Below are 23578 nucleotides of genomic sequence, written 5' to 3'. Positions count from 1 at the left end.
TGTTTTAATCTGCAAAAAAGAAACCCTGTAAAATTATTCTTGATTGATTATTATTAATAATAATAATAATAAAAAAAAGAAAAAAAAACGTGAGAGCCACATGCTTTAAAACCCTTATTTATTTGATTTTCCAACCTTTTTTTTAATCTGCAAAAAAAAAACCCTGTAAAATAATTCTTGATTGATTTTTAATAATAATAATAAAAGAAGAAAAAAAAATGTGTGAGCCACATGCTTTAAAACCCTTATTTATTTGATTTTACAACCATTGTTTTAATCTGCAAAAAAAAAAAACGCCTGTAAAATAACTCTTGATTGATTTGATCCAGTCCCGTCGAACAATCGGATTGAAGCGTGCGTGGGCACGCTAGTGTGTGGCTGTAGCCTGGAGGCTGAGCCTCTGTCAATCCAGCTGCTGCAGGTGTGTACAATCCAGCCCCACGTTCCAGCTTCCTGAAAGCGCAGGGCTCTGTCTCCTCTCTCCCCTCCCTCGTCGCCTCCCTTCTCCTGCCTTCCACATTGCTTTCTCCTTTCCTCTGACGTAAAACAAGGATTCTCTTCTGTGTCTGCTGGGTGAAGGGGAGAGAGAGAGAGAGAGAGAGAGGGGGGCAGACAGGAGAGCAAAAAAAAAAAAAAAAACAAGGAAAAGGCGGAGGGGCTGTGCATAACAGAGATGGAGAGGAGAGGGAGGGAGGAAGCAAAATAGAGCAGTGGCGGAAAAGAAAATAGGCCAGCATTAAACCCTCATCTCCTCTTCTCCTTCCTCCAGGCTTTGGACCATGTTTCAGGCTGTTTCCTCCGTGCCCTCGGGGTTGCAGGCACTGAATGTGACTCAAAGACCTTGCAGGAGCAGAGTGGCCCAGACTTGTAGAGGAGCCTGAGACAGGTAGGAGGCTCAGCCGTGCCAAAACAAAAACAACCAAAAAAAAAACGTGGGGCTTCTTGGCAAGGTGACGGAGGTGCCAAGCATGTCGTGCTGTCAATTCATTTGCTTTGCTTTATCCTCTGCCCTCCTTGTTCCTCCCACTCTGCCTGCTCTGTCATGCAGTGTCCGTCTGCTTCTGCTCAACACCATCTACTTGTTAAACAACATGAGTGCGGGGGAGAGCGAGCAAGAGCATAGAGCGGTGGGGGAAAGAGCTGTGCGCTGACGGGGGAAAAGCATGGAGCGCGGTGACAGACAGGTGAGACCATCATGTGTACCGCTTTGCCGTCAATATCGCCGCCGAGCAGCCTTCATCGTCTTCCCTCTACTCTTCCACCTTTTCTTTCAAGCTGTTTTCTCTCTCTTTCCATCTGTAAAGTGCACCCGTAGTTTTGGATGAGAGGATGGAAGGGGGTAGGGATGTGTCATCTGGTCCTGGGAGAGCCTTCTCTATGAGCGGACCGGGAGAAAATGCCCTTTTATTCAAACGGTTCAGTGTTTATGTCTTTGCAGAGGCCTGGAGCAAATGCCCTTTTATTAGAACTGTTCAGTGTTTATGCCTTTGGAGAGGCCTGGAGCAAATGCCCTTTTATTAGAACGGTTCAGTCCTTATGCCTTTGCAGAGGCCTGGAACAAATGCTCTTTTATTCAAACAGTTCACTGTTTATGCCTTTGCAGAGGCCTGGAGCAAATGCCCTTTTATTCAAACAGTTCACTGTTTATGTCTTTGCAGAGGCCTGGAGCAAATGCCCCTTTATTAGAACGGTTCAGTCTTTATGCCTTTGCAGAGGCCTGGAGCAAATGCCCTTTTATTAGAACGGTTCAGTGTTTATGTCTTTGCAGAGGCCTGGAGCAAATGCCCTTTTATTAGAAAGGTTCAGTGTTTATGTCTTTGCAGAATCCTGGAGCAAATGCCCTTTTATTCGAACGGTTCAGTGTTTATGTCTTTGCAGAGGCCTGGAGCAAATGCCCTTTTATTAGAACTGTTCAGTGTTTATGCCTTTGGAGAGGCCTGGAGCAAATGCCCTTTTATTAGAACGGTTCAGTCTTTATGCCTTTGCAGAGGCCTGGAGCAAATGCCCTTTTATTCAAACAGTTCACTGTTTATGTCTTTGCAGAGGCCTGGAGCAAATGCCCCTTTATTAGAACGGTTCAGTCTTTATGCCTTTGCAGAGGCCTGGAGCAAATGCCCTTTTATTAGAACGGTTCAGTGTTTATGCCTTTGCAGAGGCCTGGAGCAAATGCCCTTTTATTAGAACGGTTCAGTGTTTATGTCTTTGCAGAGGCCTGGAGCAAATGCCCTTTTATTAGAAAGGTTCAGAGTTTATGTCTTTGCAGAGGCCTGGAGCAAATGCCCTTTTATTCGAACGGTTCAGTGTTTATGTCTTTGCAGAGGCCTGGAGCAAATGCCCTTTTATTAGAATGGTTCAGTGTTTATGTCTTTGCAGAGGCCTGGAGCAAATGCCCTTTTATTAGAACGGTTCAGTGTTCATGCCTTTGCAGAGGTCTGGAGCAAATGCCCTTTTATTTAGCGTTTAGGTCCAGGCCTGGAGCAAATGCCCTTTTATTTAGCATTTAGGTCCAGGCCTGGAGCAAATGCCCTTTTATTTAGCATTTAGGTCCAGGCCTGGAGAAAATGCCCTTTTATTTAGCGTTTAGGTATTTGCACAGGCCGGGAGAAAATGTCTTTTTATTTCATTGGTTCAGTGTTTGTGTCTTTGCAACGGCCTGGAAAAAATGCCCTTTTATTCAAACAGTTCAGAGTTTATGTCTTTATGTCCTGGAGCAAATGCCCTTTTATTTAGCGTTTAGGTCCAGGCTTGGAGAAAATGCCTTTTTATTTGAATGGTTCAGTGATTATGTCTTTGCAAAGGCCTCAAAAAAATGTCCTTTTATTAAAACAGTTCAGAGTTTATGTCTTTGCAGAGGCCTGGAGCAAATGTCCTTTTATTAGAATGGTTCAGTGTTTATGTTATTGCAAAGGCCTGGAGTAAATGCCCTTTTATTTAGCGTTTAGGTCCTTACACAGGCCAGGAGAAATGCCTTTTTATTTCATTGGTTAAGTGATTATGTCTTTGCAAAGGCTTGGGAAAAAATGCCCTTTTATTAAAACAGTTCAGAGTTTATGTCTTTGCAGAGGCCTGGAGAAAATGCCCTTTTATTTAGCGTTTAGGTCCTTACACAGGCCGAGAGAAAATGCCTTTTTATTTGATTGGTTCATTGATTATGTCTTTGCAAAGGCCTGGAAAAAAATGCCCTTTTATTCAAAACAGTTCAGAGTTTGTCTTTGGAGAGGCCTGGAGCAAATGCCCTTTTATTAGAACGGTTCAGTGTTCATGTCTTTGCATACGCCTGGAGCAAATGCCCTTTTATTAGAATGGTTCAGTGTTTTATGTCTTTGCATAGGCCTGGAGCAAATGCACTTTTATTAGAACGGTTCAGTGTTCATGTCTTCGCATAGGCCTGGAGCAAATGCCCTTTTATTTAGTGTTTAGCTCTTTGCAGAGGCCTAGAGAAAATACCCCTTTTATTAAAATGGTTCATTGCTTAGGTCGTTGCATAGGCCTTTAGCAAATGCCCTTTTATTAAAACGGTTTAGCACTTAGGTCGTTGCACAGGCCTGGAGCAAATGCCTTGTTGGTAAATGGATGTATGCCAACACACTGAATTGTTTATATAAATGGGAATTTGCTCCATGCCTATACAGAGAGGGGGCTCGCCCGGTGCCAGTCACACATCCCCCTTGGCCACTTTTATCATGCCATCAACTATTCGCTTTGTGCATTAGAAGTAACCAAACTCCAGGGGAAATGACCTTTGTATCCTAATGTCAAGGTTGTTAACTAATGTATAAAGCATGCTGTATTTTTATTTATTTTGTCATATAAAATGATTTTACAATTATTATTACGTTGTTATGTTCTTGCAAGTCGCACTTACCGCACATGTTAATCGTTTTGTAGCATTTTGTATGTAAAACTCGTTTTTGCAGCTTTTCGCTCTAAAAAAATGTCACTGACTTCTGGCTGACATGACTTTCTAGAAGTTGAACATTGATGAGAGTGAAAATGAAGCCATTTTCAGTGATGATCAATTAACGACTCATGAGAAATGTAAGCTTGTAAAGGTTAAATCCTTTCATGAAAAGAAATAATGATCACAAATCCATGTAATATTTTGGTAAGATCGCTTTCAGATGGGTGGTTGGGGGACGGTTTTACAACTTACTGGCTACCCACCTGAACTGTAGAACAACAGCCAGATGGGGCTGTTCACATGTTGCGGCCTCTGCATTTTTACCTTGGAGTGCAGATTTTGACAACCGACACTGCTTGTCAAACACACCTATTGAGTGCAATGGGGCCATGCAATGCACATGATGGTAACGTGGAAGTGTGGCATCATGGGGGCACTATAACACATTCTTGCCACCTGTCAAATGCCCTCTGAAAAGTGATTCAAATGTGCATTACTCTTCAGAGGTCACCACACTCCCCATGTGAGTGTGAAACAGCTGTTAGTGAATTACCTGATTTGATATTAATTTAAAAAGTAATCATTTAGAAATAATGATAATTTGTATAACAACTGAGTGAGATAAAGTCTAAAACCCAACGTTCAGTTTAAATCAGCTACATAAATTCCAGGTACTTTAACGCCTAGAGCCAGCGCCTCCTGGCCCTTTAAGGGTTCCAGAAGCCGGGAGATGGGGCGGGGTTTTAGGGTTATGTGACCGCCGTGATTCGCTGTCACGGCGGTCACATGATCGGGAAAGGTCCTGATCGAAAGAGGAGATCGGGACCTTTCCGTGAGTACCGGAAATGTGTGCTGGGAGCGCTCTCAGGACCAGGGGCGGACTGACAACTCATGGGGCCCCCGGGCAATAGGGGATCGTGGGGCCCCTGTGTCCTTGCCCAAACTCAAAAAAGCCTATGAAAAAGGTACCAGGGGCATCTCATGGGGCCCCATACTGACCCCGGGCCCTCGGGCAGTGCCCGAGTTTCCAAATGGTCAGTCCGCCCCTGCTCAGGACATATGTTATTTTTTAATAGAATGCAAATCTGCGGCCACTCAGCGCTAGGCCCAAATGCCGGGAGGCCGCACATTTGCGTTCGGCTGGCGCCAATAGGTTAAAGCAAACGGTGTGCAAAGTCTTATAGTTTTGTTTTTTCAGAAAGCAACCACAGCCTGAGTAGAAAAGCATGTCCCATGCCACCATGCTGCAGAGAAGGATCCTAATCTCTGTGTGTAAACAGTGGTCTCTCTGCAGTGGTCCAACAGTCCCCCTGCTCAGTCAGAGCTGGAGCTTTCCAATCAGCAGGGAGCACAACCTTTGCTGATTGCAGAGCTATAGGTCTGTCTCAGCAGGCGGTGTGTTTGGACCTCTGCAGAGATACTGCTGCTCTCAGACTGGCAGCAAGGATCCTTCTCTGCAGCATGCTGGCAGATTACATTCTACTCAGGCTGTGGCTGCTTTCTAAAGTAAATACACTGTATGGGACCTTGCAGACAGGCAGCTGAGTCCATTCAAAATAATTGTTGACATCTATACCCTACCTGGGCAGCTGAGGTGCAGCGTACAGTCTCTTGAGTATAGAACGTTACTATGTTAACCAATTCAATACCGGGCAATTTTACACCTTCCTGCCCAGGCCAATTTTCAGGTTTCAGCGCTCTCACACTTTGAATGACAATTGCGCGGTCATACAACATTGTACCCAAACTAAAATTTTATCATTTTCTTCACACAACTAGAGCTTTCTTTTGGTGGTATTTAATCACCACTGGGGTTTTTATTTTTTGCTAAATTAACAAAAAAAGACCAAACATTTTGAAAAAAAAAAGTTTTTCTTTGTTTCTGTTATAAAAGTTTGCAAATAAATAATTGTTCTTCATAAATTTAGGCCGAGATGTATTCTGCTACATGTCTTTGGTGAAAATAACCCAAATTAGGATGTGTTTTTTAGCTTGTAGGAAAGTTATAGAGTTCACAAACTATGGTATAGATCTGAATATTGATCAATCCTGAAGTACTGACAGCCAATCTAATTTCTTGAGGTCCAAGAATGTCAGAATAGTACAGATATCCCCCAAATGACCCCTTTTTGCAGAGTAGACAGTCCGACGTACTTCATAAGAGGCATGGCGAGTTTTTTGAAGTTGTATTTTTTTGTCATAATTTTTCGGAAAATTAAAAAATTTAAAAAATTAGTTTCACTATTTTTTTTTTTTACATATTGTCACCAGTGCAGTACAGCGTCATCATATAACTGGCATGGCAGTGATCAGGGACACGGACTGGTGACAGTATGAAAAAAAATATATATATATATTTTTTTTTTTATTTTTTTTTTTTTATTAAAATGTTTTTTCTTTTTTTAAGATTTTTTTTCATATTATTTTCCATAGTAACATAGTACTACTTTGGGGAAGTGATCAGTATTTTTTTTTACACAATTTGCTTATAGCAAAGAATTACTTTGCTATAAGCAAGCATTTACCTGAATGACATCGATTCATTCAGGGTTTTTTTTTTTTTTTTTTTTTTTTTTGTGCTTAGCTGCGATTTGGCCACAGCTAATCACATGACATGTGCATGTGATCGCTGTGACCATTCACAGCTAGACACTAGTATACAATGGATGGCATGAATGAAGCCATCCATTGTATACAACTGTCATGTGACCTGCTGTGATTGGTCACAGCAGGTCACATGGTACCAACAACGGGGCCGATAGTCAGATTTGTCATCGGCCGTGCGCATCGGCTGGGATGCTTTGCTTCGTAGCCATAGACGAAATTATACCCCCTGTTGATTTCGACAGATCGTGACCCCTTCAAGTTAATAGGGCAGCTCTGCAATAGTGCAGGATCCAAGGGCAATCCAATACAGTGGAGCCAAGGATCCAATCCAAGGATCCAATACAGTGCCTGTCAAATGCTTTCTGAAAAATGATCCAAATACAGATCACTCTTCAGAGAGCAATGCACATGTGAAGGAGCTCTTAGAGCCCTCAGAGTTTCTTTTTCCTCTTTAGATTGCAAGCTCTTCCAAATAGGGCCTGCCCACTTTTTGTTTTGTTCTTACATTATATTAACCTTTGTACATTCATTCTGTAATTTCTCCAACTTGTAAAATGCCATGAAATGCATAGGTGCTGTCAAATTAGTTTTAGTAATATAATATTAAAGTGTACAGTAGGTATATACGTCTATTTTTCAGTATGGAACCAAGCCAAATATAAAGTTTTCTTTAGCAAATTGTTTTTTTTTTAAAGCCTGGCAAAGTTATGTACCTGGAGATCCTGCCAATAACAGCACCTCTTGCTAAAAAAAAAAAAAGCTAAAACACTGCCTTCCAATTAGCAGCAGTGTTGTCCGTCTGCCAGGTGCACTTCTTCAGTTGGCCACTAGTCTGCTTATTAATTCTGGACAAATGAAGAAGATCGCATGGCAGGCTGACAACGTTGTTACTAATTGTTGGGCTGTGTTGTCAGTCTGCAACAGGATGCATGGTTACTGGCAGGATCTCCAGGCGAGAAACTGCAACAGATTCACATTAATAAAAAAACAGTTTGAAATGGAATACAAGGCATGATGTGAAACATACTGAAAAATAGGATTCTTCCCAAAAACACATTTTTAAGGTCTCCAAACAAAAGTGAGTTAACAGCTGGAGTTTCAGGAGAACACAAAGTCTGCATATTTTAAAAACCAGCCAGCTGGTTTGGCCAAACACCACAAGATGGCCCCCTGTGCCCCTCTGTGCATCCTATGTGCCCAATATTTCCCAATTTCCTTGGATAAGCTCTTCCTGCTGCTCTCATTTCTCTAATAAGAATGCCCTTACTGACATTCTTATTGGACACCGGGATGGCAGTTTGTAGGTAAATTAACACAATGAATGTATGGCAAATGAAATTAAACTAAACCAGAGAGGCACACAGAGGAGGCTTTTTTGGCTAATAGCAGCAGTAGCAGAGGTGCCTCTGCTCTAAAAGCTGAATTCCATTTTTTTTTCGTTTGCATAGTTACATTGCCAAGCTTGAGGCCAATGTAATTGTGCATATTCCATACCTGTATGATCCCTATGGAAGTGGGATCTTTTGTGTCCCTTGCTGAGCAGCTGTCCTGCTGCATAGGGAATACAGGAGGTTGCCGGCTCGGTACAGATCCACAGCCCACCTCTCCACCTCGTCCATTCAGAGAACACTTTGCATCTATTGAGAAAAAAGGAAGGCATTCTCTGAATGGCAACCTTGAGTGAATGCCCCCTGTGTTCATTATACAGCTAGGCAGTTGCGCAGCAGGGAACCTGGAAAAAAAATGAGCACCATTGTAGTAGTGGTGGCTGCTACAGTGTTCTAATGCTTTTCCGCTTCCACAGGGACCAGCCAGGTATGGAACATGCATATTTACATTGGTCTACACTGGAGAAAAAAACATACCTGGAATTCAGTTTTAAACAGGACTCTGCAGTAGTTTCCACATGTGGTGGACTCTGCAAAGATACCACTTGCTCAGCAGGGAATCTGTCCACTGATCTCTGCTGAGCACGAGGATGGCTGGTCTGTGTACATTACACTTATGCAGAGAAAACACAGACACAGCTTCCTGTCCTCTATGGGCAGTCGGATGTAAACGGACCACCTGTCTGTTTTTAGTGGATAGGATCACATCGGATGTAGAAGGGTATAAACAGACATAAGTCCGTTTACATCAAGAGAATAATGGACGGTATGATCGAGACCACCTAAAAAATGGACACAGCCCATTGTCTTCCATGGGCAATCGGATGCAAACGGACCACCTGTCTGTTTTCAGTGGATAGGATCACATCGGATGTAGATGGGTATAAACAGACATAAATCCGTTTACATCAAGAGAATAATGGAGGGTATGATCGAGACCACCTAAAAAAACGGACACAGCCCAGTGTCCTCCATGGGCGGTCAGATGTAAACAGACTGCCTGTCCGTTTACACCCGACTACATCCATTTCAATCTACCAAAAACAACAGATGGGGATCCGTTCCCCATCTGTCTAGCGAATCAGATCCAATGGCAGTCGGGTGTAAAGGGACAGGCAGTCCATTTACATCCGACCGCCCATGGAGGACAACGGGCTGTGTCTGCTTTTTTATGTGGTCTCATCATCAAGAGAATAATGGAGGGTATGATCGAGACCACCTAAAAAAACGGACACAGCCCAGTGTCCTCCATGGGCAGTCGAATGCAAACGGACCACCTGTCTGTTTTTAGCGGATAAGATCAGATGTAGACGGGTATAAACAGGCATAAGTCCGTTTATATCAGGAGGATAATGGAGGGTATGATCGAGACTACCTAAAAAAACGGACACAGCCCGGTTTCCTCCATGGGCGCTTGGATGCAAATGGACCAGCTGTCTGTTTTTAGCGGATAAGATCAGATCAGATGTAGACGGGTATAGACAGGCATAAGTCCGTTTATATCAGGAGGATAATGGAGGGTTCGATTGAGACCACATAAAAAAGCAGACACAGCTCGTTGTCCTCCATGGGCGGTCGGATGTAAATGGACTGCCTGTCCCTTTACACCCGACTGCCATTGGATCTGATTCGCTAGACAGATGGGGAACGGATCCCCATCTGTTGTTTTTGGTAGATTGAAATGGATGTAGTCGGGTGTAAACGGACAGGCAGTCTGTTTACATCTGTCCGCCCATGGAGGACAACGGGCTGTGTACGTTTTTTTATGTGGTTTCGATCGTACGCTCCATTATCCTCCTGATGTAAATGGATTGTGTCTGTTTATAACCATCTACATCCGATCTGATCCTAACCACTAAAAACAGACAGGTGGTCCATTTAATTCCAACCGCCCATGGAGGACAATGGGCTGTGACGTTTTTTTTGGGTGTTCTTGATTGTACCCTCCATTAACCCTCTGATGTAAACGGACTTTTGCCTGTTTATACCCGTCTACATCCAATCTGATCCTATCCACTAAAAACAGACAGGTGGTCCGTTTACATACGACTGGCCATAGAAAATATTGGAAGGTCCAATCGGGTCCAGCTAAAAAACCGACAGGAGGAACTGATCGGTCCGCCTGTGTGAAAGGGGCCTTACTTAAAAAGGTAAAAATGCACTATAGGTTCTTCAGGGGAATTTGATAACTTTTTAAACTTTTTCAATATTTATGTGAATAATCTTATCAATGTGCGTGAAAAATGTTTTTGGATACTTTGAAGGAGATTTACTAAAATTGGTGCACAGAAAATCTGGTGCAGCTGTGCATAGCATAGTAACCAATCAGCTTCTGAATTCAGCTTGTTTAAATAAGCTTTGACAATGAAACCTGCAAGCTGATTGGTTACTATGCAGTTCTGAGCCAGGATCTGTGTGCACCAATTTTAGTAAATCTTCCCCTATGTGTCTGTTTAACCTGTTCACGCTGAGCGCACGCAAATATGCAGCCTCTCGGTGGCTGGGCCTTGGTGCTGAGGGACCGCATATTTGCATACCCAGTGTAAACAAAGGATGTGGCGAGAGCACATTTACCAGCGCCTCATGCAAAAGTCCTGATCACTACTTGCAATTGGGAGATTTCCAATCATGTGACAGCCAATCACAGCAGTCACATGACCCTAATCCCCGTGCCCACCTCCTGGCATCATAACTCCCTTAACGGGCCGGGAGGTGCCAGCGCCAAGGGGTCAATATAGTTTGCATTTCCATTTGTATACAGAAAAGCCATGTTTACTGATTACATATGGAAGACTCCGCTTCCTGCAGTGATCGTGGATTACTGCTCCTATTAGGATAAACCCCCATGCATACTGGGTGTTTACCCCGCATCATGAGGCTCCGGTATGTAGGTGCAGGTGGAAGCAGGGGTGGACTGACCATTTGGAAACTCGGGCACTGCCCGAGGGCCCGGGGTCAGTAGGGGGCCCCATGAGATGCCCCTGGTACCTTTTTCATAGGCTTTTTTGTGTTTGGGCAAGGACACAGGGGCCCCATGATCCCCTATTGCCCGAGGGCCCCATGAGTTGTCAGTACAAGCGCACCATGGAGCCCCACTGCTGGCAGCCTGTTGAACTCTTTGAGAGATAGAATTTAAAATTTGTATTGAAAATATGGAATACTAAACATGCCAAATTGTAAAAAAACACATAAAGTTAATTTATTACAGGTACTTATATAGCGCTGTAAATTTACATAGATATTGTACATTCACATCATTCCCAAACCCTCAAGGGGTGTACAATCTAAGGTCCCTAATTTACATTCATACACATACTAGGACCAATTTAGACAGGATCCAATTAACCTACCAGCATGTCTTTGGAGTGTGGGAGGAAACTGGAGTACCTGGAGGAAACCCACGCAGGCACAGGGAGAACATGCAAACTCCAGGGAGGTGGTGCTATGGTTGGGATTTGAACCAATTCCAGGGGTGGCTAACCTGTGGCTCTCCAGCTGTTGTGAAACTACATTTTCCATGAGGTATTGCAAAGATGGGAAGTTACTGACTTACAGAGGCATGATGGAACTTGTAGTCCTGCAGCAGCTGGAGAGCCGCAGGTTGGCCACCCCTGCGCCTAGTACATCAGGGGGAAGTGCTAACCATTTAGCCACTGTGCCACCCAAGGTTGCAGTATTAACTCAAAATGCCACAAGGAGCCAATCAGTTGTGTTGCAGTGCTCATATGCTAACAAGGACCATGCCGATAGGAGGGGAGAGTAGAGAGGATGAGCTCATCAGTAGGCTGCTTCATCTTTCACTGTCCAATCAGAATCACCAAACTGCAACCGAGAAAAATCAGGTCTTCTCTCTGACCAGACAGGTGGGTTGTGCTGTGTGGCATAGTTGTGTAAACCTCAGGACTGGAAAGCAGAATTATAAATACTTTGGCTGGTAATACAACTCCCTTCTGTATGCGTATATATTTTTTTATGTCTTTATTTTTTTCATCTGTGTATTTATCTGTTTGTTCAGCTTTAAGCCAATGCTCTACTGCAATTGGGCTCTGCCTTCTATAACACCGTGCTCTACCTATTTTATATAGGTCACCTTTAAAAAATGTATGTTATGGAAAGGTTTGGTGTCGATTATTAGTACTCATAGGTAAATTCCCAGGTGCCCAACCTGCGACTTGGAATGGACATGGGTTCACAGTACTTACTGCTGGCCCCTGGGCCCTATCAGGCAGCAGTTAGTGTTTTTCCAGCCTAGGTGATTACTTCGGGGAAAGAAAGTGACCTAAAAAATTGGTTTCTGCTAATATATGATTTGATATATTTAATTTTTTTTACTTTTTCTGTGCTGTCCATTCCCTTTGCTATCTTCACATTTTTTCCTCTAACTTTGTGTAATAGAAGTATATCCAATAGAGCGTCAGTAGTTATGAAGGGGGCTATAAGGAGTATTGGTTTGTAAAGGAGATTTAATGGCAGTGATCTGTAGCAGTCTCTTGTTCCCAATCTCTGACAACCTCCTGTAGTGTTTTCACAGTTTCTGAGTTTTCTGTAACATTAGACACTGAATATTATGTTGCTTTTTCTGATACTTAGTTCTTAATTAAGGAACCACAAAGTCTAACCTCGCCCCACGTTTTTTTTTACCTCTGGCATGAAAGGTTATAGCATCTTCCAGAAGTAAAATGATTTTGACCTGTTTTAGTCCACCATGTTACTTGCATGTTAACAGGATGGTACTAGGTCTTAGAGAATTAGGTATGACTGGCTCACATGTCATTTGTTATTAAAATAATCTTATAGAGCAGGGGTCTCTAAACATTTGAAACAAAGGGCCAGTTTACTGCCCTTCAAATTTTAGGGGGGGGCAAGATTGTGGGCAGTGGTAGTAGAAAATGCCCTGGCATCAGTGAGATTAAACAATACCCTAGGCTTGGTAGTCAGTGGGAGGAACAGTGCCCCATCGTTGGTGCCAGTGGGGTAATTAGTTCCCCATGTCTGATATCAGTGGGAGGAACAGTGCCCCTTCGCTGGTATCAGTGGGAGGAACAGTGCCCGGTCGCTGGTGTCAGTGGGAGGAACAGTGCCCCATCTTTGGTGACAGTGGGGTAATTAGTTCCCCATGTCTGGTATCAGTGGGAGGAACAGTGCCCCGTCGCTGATGTCAGTGGTAGGAACAGTGCCCCGTCGATGGGGTCAGTGGGAGGAACAGTGCCACATCATTGGGGTCAGTGGGAGGAACAGTGCCCTGTCATCAGGGTAGTGGGAGGAACATTACTCCATCATTGGTGCCAGTGGGAGGAATAGCATCCAATTGTTGGTGTCAGTGAGAAGAATAGCGGCCCATCGTTGGTGTCAGTGGGAGGAATAGTGCTCCATCATTGGTGTCAGTGGGAGGAATAGCGTCCCATCATTGGTGTCAGTGGGAAGAATAGCGTTGCATCGTTGTTGGCAATAGAAGGAATAGTGCTTCGTATCAGTGAAAAGAAAAGTGCCCCATCATTGGTGCCAGTGGAATAGTGTCCCATGGTTGGTGTCAGTGGGAAGAATAGCATCGCATCGTTGGTGTCAATGGAAGGAATAGTGTTTTGTATCAGTGGAAGGAAAAGTGCCCTAAAGGCTGGATAAAAGCAAGCAAAGGGCCACAGCCAGTTTGGAGACCCCTGTTATAGAGGCTCTAACCCAGGGTTGCTCAATCTTTTGAAGAGTGGGTCTGGGTGGGTACAGTGTGGTGCACTCTCAGTCCAGATGCAGTTGAAAAACTTGTATAGAATTCAAAGTATAACAGTTCAAAACAAGCCTGCTGGAAGTAAGGTACGTTCAAACCAGGAAAGACTCATGGATGACAACAGCGTGTAGCGGAGCAGGTCTCAGCCGAGTTGACAGCATCTGTCTCAAGTGGCGGAAGGAGGCCTGGGTGGTCTGAGCCCTAGTGGGGAGGTTTCCGGGAGAGTGACGGATCCCCAAGCTTTCCCTCCTCGTCTGGAACCTTTCACTACCGCTAATACTGTCTCTAACAGACAGGTGACCTGTTTCTATACTGCCCACCTGCTAGAATGTACAACAAACCCAGGAGCTAGGATCATTAATAGACTCTGCCACACCTAAGATGGTTGCCAGAATCGCCTGGGGGGACAGCATCTGATTGACCCAGGAAAACCATAGAGGAACTACAGTATGTTCCTCGTGACTTGATCTCCCTCTGCAATGCCACTGTGGTTGAGCCCCACCTTCAATGGAGAAAGTGGACTGCACCTACCTACACACACTTCACTTAACCCCTGGTTTACATATGTGCGACCATGCGGGCCGCGATTTGCGTGGGCACGAGAGCCCATTTATTTGAATAGACTCCCGTGCCCCGGGACAGGCAGGGAGGAAGTCCCTGCACTACTTGGGATATCGCAGCCCGCACGGGAACCAAGGTTTCCAGTATGTTTGCGATTTCCAGTGCAGGCAGAGTGCAGGTAGAATTAATGGCACCAGCCTGCAAGTCCCGCATTCCTCTGTATGGGTGGTGCAGCCGCAGGTATTTGTGCGGGTCCCTCAGCAGCACCACCCGCACAGATGTGAACCAGGGGTAAAGCAAAATTGACACAAAAGGGAAAGTTCTGCTTGCCTACATCCTCCCCCCACCCCTCCACTGCAACCTTTGGTGCTTTTTGGGAGGAGTGGGTACCTGGTTTTGACAGATACCCTCTCCCACTTCCGGTCAGATGTAGCGTGGCAATATGAAACCGGTTTTCCTTATTAAAGATGCCAGCACCTGCGCCCAAAGATGATTGAAGAATCGGCTCGAGCGAGGACATCACTGGATCCCTGGACAGGTAAGTGAGCTTATATTAAAAGTCAGCAGCTACAGTATTTGTAGCTGCTGACTTCATTTTTTGGGGGGAGCCTAGATCTCCACTTTAAATGATATGGTAACCAGTCATGGGCCACAATAAAAGAAAAAAGGTGCAATATTTCAAATTTTTTATTTTGAATAGCCTAATGAAGATTTTAACCACTTCAATACCAGGCACTTTTACCCCCTTCCTGCCCAGGCCAATTTTCAGCTTTCAGCGCTGTTGCCCTTTGAATTACAATTGTGCCTTCAGGCAAAACTGTACCCATATTAAATTTTTGTTTATCATTTACATTTACATATAACTTTGGACGTTCAGCGTACTGTTTCATATTATTAGCGCTGCACCTTTTCTATACTTATTATATTGTTGAGGATACAGAGGGTGCTCCTAGCAGCCTATTCTCCCTTTTTCCTGTGCACTTACTGACATCTTCCATACTTAATCACCACTTGGTTTTTTATTGTTTGCTAAATAAATTAAAAAAGACTAAAAATGAAAAAAAAAACGTGTTTTTCTTCATTGCTGGTATAAAATTTTACAAATAAATAATCTTTTTTCTTTATGCCAAAATGTATTCTGCTACACATTTTCTACACAACTGTCAGGATTATCATTTTCTGTGGGACCAATCATCATTGGATGTTTGCCCACTGTTTAATAACAATCACCACAATCTATTTTTTCATTAACCAGATCACCATTTATCCCACTCTCGCACTTAGGTGTGACCAGCCATAAAATTTCCAAACCAGTGTTGCAGCCTTGACTATATCAGGGTCTTTGCAGCCCTCCCTTGAATTGCCAAAACAAGGACTGTGGACAGTCTATACAAAAACAGATCAGAGAAGCGCATGCCCAACTACTGCAATAACTTCTTTATTAAGCAAAGATAAAATGGCACAAAATGCATTCACATGCTCCCAGAATGATGTCAAGGTTATCACACAACTGTAAGACTCCACCATCAGAACTCCATGTATGGATGCCACTAGATGTAATCCACTCAGCCAAAGGCTCCTCTCTCCTGTGTTAGGAAGAAAAGGGAAGAGCAGCTTGTGTATGACACCAGCCGGCATGCACCCAAATGAGGCTGTATGGGTTGCCAGTGTCCGGGGCACATCAGGCGGCTCCACAAGCCACATTTGGCCCATGGGCATTTAAGACTGGTTCTTATCTGTGTCATGTGTTTTAAGTGCATTGTTCTTTGGATGTGTTACCATTGAACTCTATATCAACATGCATTTCACATTTTGAAAATTCATTGTATACACATGTGCGGGTAAACACCAATGCGCAAAAGCATCAACATTTACACAGTTACAGCTTCCATTGCACGCTGTACGCACCTGAACTGTGACCCTCTGGGCGCCAGGAATTTTACGTTAGGCATATAAAGTGTCTGCATACGTCTTTGTGCATGAGGCCCTAAAACATGTATAAAAAAATAGCACTGCTTGCCTTCTTCTCTGTTAGAGCATATCATTCCCTTTGGTACTACAGGTGCACTTTTATTCCATCCCATTTTCATGTTTCATTGCATCTGACTCCTCTTATGTCTATTGTCACTCTGGCGTTTCCCTCCCTCCACCCTGTCCTATGTGTTCCTTTTGGACTAATGGTCTCCTCTCTTGTAGAGATGGACCCTTCCGGCACGCTCTGGCAGTTTCTCCTGCAGCTGCTGGAGGAGCAGAGCCACCGACACCTCATCTCCTGGACCTCCAATGATGGCGAGTTCAAACTCTTGGATGCGGAGGAGGTGGCGCGACTCTGGGGCCTGCGGAAAAACAAGACCAACATGAACTACGACAAGCTAAGCCGAGCTTTGAGATACTACTATGATAAGGTAAGGTACAGCATATGTAGAAATGATGGAAACTGGTCAACTTATTTAAATAGAATGTATAGAGCACAGGAAGTTATCATCTCACAAGATTTCCGGCAAAATCAGTACTTTTTTTTGCACTTATGGAACAGATATAAAAAACTATATTTAATGGTATATTTAGCAGATGGTATATTTACATACACTTTAAAGCTAAATTCGTTTTGGATGGAATGTGGACTCTTGCTGTATGTGTCAATGCTGGAGAGGTTTTCTTTTCATTTCCTTTTCCATTACTCAGACAGAAATAGGTCCATACATGTTGTGAAGATTAGGCATCAAGGGTAGAGCTTTAAAGCCCAAGTCCGGACAACCAGAACAATTATCCCTTGCAGTGAGGCTATGCCCGTACTGCAAAGGTTAATAACTCGTTTTGTCTACGGTAGAGAAGAAACAGTTTCACTTACCTGATCCTCCATTCTCCTGGCAAATGGCACTCCCCCATGATACAGTGGTAGATTTTCTCTTTGTTTCCCTGCACTGGTCATGACCAGTGCAGGGATGTAGACCCTGTTGTCATCTTAATGACATCAGGACCCTAGACCGGCGCAGTGGAGGGGGTGCAGATACAGCAACGATTGGTCTAGATGCGGGGAAGAGCAGAAGATCAGGTAAGTAAATCTCCTTGTATTGTTTCTATAGACATAATTTAGAGATCAACCCTTGCAGTACGGGCTCAGTCTCACTGCAAAGGATAATTTTCTATTTCCTCAGAGCTTTGCTTTAAGGAAACAGTCACTTGCCAAATGTTTATATATTGGAAAACATTGCTCACAGCAGGATTTTTCCACAGGGGGTACAACACCATACAGTAGTTAAAGTAAGAAATACAGCCTCCTTGCTATGAAGCAGCCCAGCTGGGGCTACACTGGCTTTCAACATATTCTAATGCAGCCTCTCAAAAAAAAAAGAAAGAAAGAATGCAGCCTCTTAGACCCAAACACAACTGTGTCCACATGCTGCTCCTACAGCAGCTGTACCTACTGCATTCACAAGTGTCAGTCTGGTTAGTACAGACAAGAATACACCCCTAGTGTGTCTGTGTACTTGCTGCTACCTGGCAGCACAACAATCTCCTTGGGAGGATGGAGCCCTTAACACTACTCAGCTTCCATACCAAATGGCCTGAATATACCTGCACAATCAGCAGGTGCTAGTTACCATCAAAGCATCCACCCAGTGCTGGAGATTTCATCCTACCCAATGCTCTACAAATCCTCCTGACTCCAGGATCCAAGTCATGGATCAAAATGAAAGGCCAATTTACTCATAATGAGACACACATTCTAGATTCTCTCCATTTTTTGGTAAAAAGTCTACAAACTAATGTACAGTGAGGAAAATATGTAATCCCCTGCAAAATTTGTAAGTTTGCCGATTTACAAAGAAATGAAGGGTCTATAATTTTTTATCATAGGTGTATTTTAAATGAAAAAGACAGAAAATCAACCAAAAATCCAGAAAAAAAACACATGATACAGATGTTATAAATTGAGTTGCAGTTCAGTGAATAAAATAAGTATTTGATCCCCAAGCAAAACATGACTTAGTACTTGGTGGAGAACCCTTGTTGGCAAGCACAGAGGTAAGACATTTCTTGTAGTTGGTTATGAGGTTTGCACACATCTCAGAAGGGATTTTGGTCCACTCTTCTTTACAGATCTTCTCTAAATCCTTAAGGTTTCTTGGCTGTTGCTTGGCAACTTGAAGCTTCAACTCCCTCCATAAATTTTCAATAGGCTCAAAAGAAGCACATTCAGGTCATGGAGTGGCCTAGCCAGTCTCCAGACCCTAATGGAGACTGGCTAGGCCACTTCATGACCTGAATGTGCTTCTTTTGAGCCACTCCTTTGTTGCCTTGGCGGTATGTTTTTGGTCATTGTCATGCTGGAAGACCCATCCATGACCCATCTTCAGTGTTCAGTGTGAGGGAAGAAGGCTCTCATCCAAGATTTTACAATACCCCATGGCCCCATCCATTGGCCCCTCAATGCGTCAAAGTTGGCCTGTACCTTGCATGGAGCTCCAGACAGAGGGTGATTGATGGTTATTTTGTATGTCTTCCATTTGCAAACAATCACTCCAACAATTGACTGAAGAAGCCCATTCCAGCCTTGTGCAGGTCTACAATCTTGTCCCTGATTTCCTTTGGCAGCACTTTTCCCATGGTGGTGAGGTTTGAATGGAAGAAAGAGATTCTGTGGACAAATCTTTTATACACATAACGAGTTGTCGTTAGGAGCACATTCTTAAATTGACAGGACTAATCTGTGTACCACATGAGCACATAGCCAGTCTGTGAGAGCCAGAATTATTTTTGGTTGGTAGGGTATCAAATATTTATTTTACTCACTGAACTGCAACTCAATTAATACTATTTGTATAATCAGTTTTTTTCTGGATTTTTGGTCTCTATCATTTAAAATATACCTATGATAAAAATTATAGACCCTTCTTTGTAAGAGGGCAAACTTACAAAATCTGCAAGGGATCAAATAATAATTTTCCCTACTTTATATATATTTGAAAATTGATCAGGATGCTGGTATGGGGTATGGTGGTGATTAGGACGCTAGTATGGCATATGGCAGTGATCAGGGCACTGGTATGGTGTATGGCGGTGATCAGGTCACTGGTATGATGTATGGCGGTGATCAGGGTGCTGGTATAGGGAATGGCGGTGGTCGGGGCACTGGTATTGAGTATGGTGGTGATCAGTGTGCTGATATGGTGTATGGCTGTGATTAGAACACTGGTATGGGGTATGACAGTGGTCAGGACACTGGTATGGGGTATGATGGTGATCAGGGCACTGATATAGGGTATGATGGTGATCAGGATGCAAGGTATGATGTATGGTGGTGATCAGGATGCTGGTATGGGGTATAGCTGTGATTAGGATGCTGGTATGATGTATGGCCTTGATTAGGTAAGAGGTATGGCAGTGATCAGGACGTTGGTATGGTGTATGGTGGTATAACATGTGAACACTGGGACAGGTGACAGGGACTGGCTGCCCTGTTTATTGTTGCTACACTGGGGTAGTGATCGGGGACACTGGGGCAGTCTGGCACTGCAGTCTGTGAGTGTGCATGTACTGTGACAGGCTGCTGTACACTCACAGGCTGCAGCAACAGTTCTCTCTACTCTGTCTACTCTCACAGTGAGAGCAGAGAGAACTGATGCTTACTTTCAGTTTGCATTGTTTACTATGTTTACTATGTGATTGTTGTGATTGAATCAAGCAATCACATGGTACAAGACCATGTGATCACCGAGACACAGTGGTAATATGATCTGCTGTGTCCGGGCAACACACCGATCACAGGGCTCCTGGGTGGGCACTCTGTGAGCTGTTCAGGAGTCTCCAATGCAGGCTCATGTAAAGGTACGTTAATCCACATTGGCGCTGCTTCCCATCTGCCCACAGCCTATAAATGACAGATGGGAAACAGCGCCAATGCGGGTTAATTGTACCTGTACGTCAGTCTGCATCAGAGACTGCTGCGCAGCTCACAGAACACGCACCCGGGAGACCTGTGATTTGTGTGTCGCCTGAACACCCGCATTGGTGCTGCTTCCCATTCGCCGTTTATAGGCTTTGGGCGGACGGCAAGTGGTTGAAAAGTGTAGGTAAACTTACTCCTCAGTCTTGATTGCAACATCTCTTCCTAAGCCATACTGCAATATTATGGATCAAAGTTACATTTTCCTCTATGAGCCAAGTTAACTTCCTGCCCTGGGGAACAGAAATTTTTCCTGTCTTGTTATCATCTTGGGCACTGGTCCCCTCACCACCCCCATGAGTTCTCCTGCCTCTGGAGCCTTTGAGAGAGGACCTGGCCGCTGGAAGTGTTGTCTCCACCAATAGGAGTTGTCCACATCATGCGTGCAGTGATGTGGACACCCAAAAAAGGACCCCAGAAGTAAACATGACCATGGCTTCAGGCAAGTAAAATGGGCATTTAGATTTTTTTTAGGTTTTTAGGTTTTTTTTTTATATCAGCAGTTATTTAGTGGTGGAAGGACGGTGTGGTAGGGGAAGTTGCTAATATCCTAGAGATGGGCTTTAACAAAAACTGTTTTTTATTTTTAAGATGTTTTTATCAGTCCCAGTTCACTGTACTGACATTTGAATACACAAATCCACTGTGATTCCCACCCAAAACTGATATTTAGGTCTGAAGTGAAAACTGGTGGGTTATCACCTTCTGGCTGAATATACCTTTCAGAGATTCCATTGTTGGGATTTGATTTTAGTATTTTGAGCCTCTCCACCAACAATTATACAGGTATAATTCTTTTGTAGCTGGCTTTTGCAGTTTAATTGTCATTATTATGTCTCATTTTTGGAAGTATGATGAGAATGATGTGGCCATTCACTGGAATAAGAATTCCTAGTTGGCCGATATCTTCACTTGAGTCTCCAAGAAAGCTGGCATTTACTTCTGCTTGCCAACAATGCAGAAAATATAAATATTATGCGGAATGTAGGTCTAAAACATTACAAATAAAGAACTGACTGAGCAACAAAATGTGTAACTTTGTTATTTCTAATATTGAAAGAGCCCTACTTTTGTAAAGGCCTTTGACTGCTTCAGTCAACAACTACTGACATTGGTCTTTAACTGTTTTGTTTATTCTTCAGAACATTATCAAGAAAGTCAGTGGGCAAAAGTTTGTGTACAAGTTCGTGTGTTATCCGGATCCCTGCAGTGGAGAGGCCTCTAAGGATGATGGAAAAAGTAGGGAGTCTGTGAATGAACTGGTCCAATCGCTCAAGCCTGGAGACAGCTCCCCGTACATCCCTAAGATGGCGAGGAGTAGCCCCAAGACCAGCCGCAATGAGTACATGCGATCCGGCCTGTATTCCACCTTCACTATCCAATCTCTGCAGGCCCCACCCACCACACATCCCAGGACTAGCAAATTGGAAGCTTTGCCTCCAGCTGAAGCTCCTCCCCTGCAGGAGGTCAGGAGTCAGAGCACTGACATTCCACAGTATGAGTCCATGGATCAGAGTGACGCCGATCTTTCCTTGGAAGTCAACATCCACAGCAGCAAAGAACTTCAGCTACATGTAATGTCTCCATATTATGTCACATATTCTTATTACTCTACTACTTCCATATTTAAAGGGGTGTTACAGTTAAAGCACAACTCCAAGCAGCAAGTCAAATCAAATCAGGAAACATTGCCAGGGTGCCGAAGGTGGAAAGGACACCAAGGTTGCCTATAGTTTGATTTTTTTAGAATACCTTGCATCTAGATTTAATTCAGTCTTCTCACAGTGTAACTGGGCTGAACTGCAACCCAAAGCCTTTTTTTGTTTTTGTTTTCCAGTTTTTAATGGGTATCGTCCTTAAGTTTGTGCGAGTGGGAGTTCATAAGGCTTAGAGAGAGGTTGGTGCTAAAAGCAAGGAACACACTTAGTTACATGGCCTTAAAATTGGCACTGAAGAGAATTAGCTAGAAGGGTAAGCAGAAGTACAAGGTGGTAGGATGCAAGTTATAGCCATGTTCTCTAAATGAGCAGCTTTAATTCAAAATACCTCTACAGTAACATGGCAGGGCCCTCTTCTTCAGCTAGCTTAAATATATTGGCAAAATCCAATTGGGTGGACAGCCTTTATTATATCAAGGTCAGCAAATCCATGCATTCGCATCTGTGGATTTTGGTGTAGCCCTTCACATTGTACCACCCTGGGAACAATGTTTTCTGGCAAATATAGCTCAATTGCAACCATATATGTCCCAATTCAAGCATCATTTGTGACTATCATCTACTGAGCAGGTTTAAAGCCAGGGCCAGATCTGATCTGGGGGTGCATTAAAAAAAAAGTCAGGGAGTATAATGTCAACACTTAGCAAGTCACTGACAGTCATTCACACAGTGTCACAACACCAGTGAAACACTAAAATTAGGCTGTTTTAGATTAGGGGGATTAAAAAGAAACTGTGCTCTTTATATCAGATGGTCCTATCAGAGTCCTCCTTTATATCAGGAGTCTTCATCAGAGTCTCCCTTTATATCAGGTTCCCATCAAAGTGTCCCGTTACATCAGGTGTCCCCATTAGAGTGCCCCCTTACATTGGTGCCCCCCCTTACATCACAGTCCCCAAAGGAGTCCTCCATACATCAGAGTCCATCTTAGAAGTCTCCCTTCACATCTGGGTCCCCATCTGAGCCCATTTTACATCCAAGTCCACATCAGAGCCCCCATACTTTCAGGTCTCCATTAGAGTCCTCCTTACATCAAGTTCCCATCGGAGTCCCCTTTACATCAGATGTCTCCATCAGAGTTTCCCCTTATATCAGGTGTCACCATCAGAGTTCCCCCTTACATAAGGGGGCCCCATCAGAGTGCCCCCTTACATCTGATGTCCCCATCACAGTGCCCCCTTACATCAGGTGTCCCCATCCGAGTGTCACCTTACATCTGGTATCCCCATCAGAGTGTCCCCTTACATCAGGTGTCCCCTTACATCAGGTGTCCCCATCCCCCATCAGAGTTCCCCCTTACATCAGGTGTCAGAATCAGGGTTCTCCCTTATATGGATTGTTACCATCAATCTCCTTACATCAACTGTCTGCATCAAACTGGCTCATTGATTAGTGGCTGTACTCTAAGAGACCTGGGAGGGGTGCAGCTAAAATCTGGGGGGGGGGGGGGGGGCACAGCCCAACCCAGAACTCCCTAGATCGAGCTCTGTTTAAAGCACAACTCCAGCTAAAATTTTCTTTCAATTGTTTAGATAGAGAAATTACTGTCTCTGTTATGTTTTATTGCTGTCTGTTTCTCACTTCCTGTCTCAGTGACTACACAAGAAGTAAATCGAAATATCACCAGTGGGGGAATTTTCTTATTCTATCCAAAACTAAAAATAAATATTCTGACTGACCGTATACTTCTTGCCAAATTCTACTAGAAAAATTACAAGTGCTATGAATGGA

At 43.7% G+C, this 23578-nt stretch overlaps 1 protein-coding gene across 3 annotated transcripts in view; it reads left to right on the top strand.

Moving 5' to 3' along the window:
* The first annotated feature begins 495 nt into the window (after positions 1–495).
* Positions 496–23578, top strand: part of ELK1 (ETS transcription factor ELK1) — a 45246-nt gene continuing 22163 nt past the window's right edge. The window contains exons 1-3 of one of the 3 annotated variants that reach the window (XM_089675169.1): positions 496–886; positions 16376–16584; positions 21272–21703. In XM_089675169.1, the coding sequence (XP_089531295.1) occupies positions 16378–16584; positions 21272–21703 (639 nt within the window). In that variant the 5' untranslated portion in view covers positions 496–886; positions 16376–16377. Of the gene's footprint in view, positions 1185–16293; positions 16585–21271; positions 21704–23578 lie in introns of those variants that run through there. The other 2 variants (XM_089675170.1, XM_089675168.1) reach the window with 2 other exon arrangements.

The sequence above is a fragment of the Staurois parvus genome, unplaced genomic scaffold (genome assembly GCF_062004578.1).
Source record: "Staurois parvus isolate SC_StPar_1 unplaced genomic scaffold, SC_StPar_1.0 ptg000154l, whole genome shotgun sequence".
In the NCBI taxonomy this organism is placed as follows: Eukaryota; Metazoa; Chordata; class Amphibia; order Anura; family Ranidae; genus Staurois; species Staurois parvus.
The sequence above is the reverse complement of the archived record's forward strand: the minus strand, read 5'-3'. Positions and strand labels throughout refer to the sequence as shown.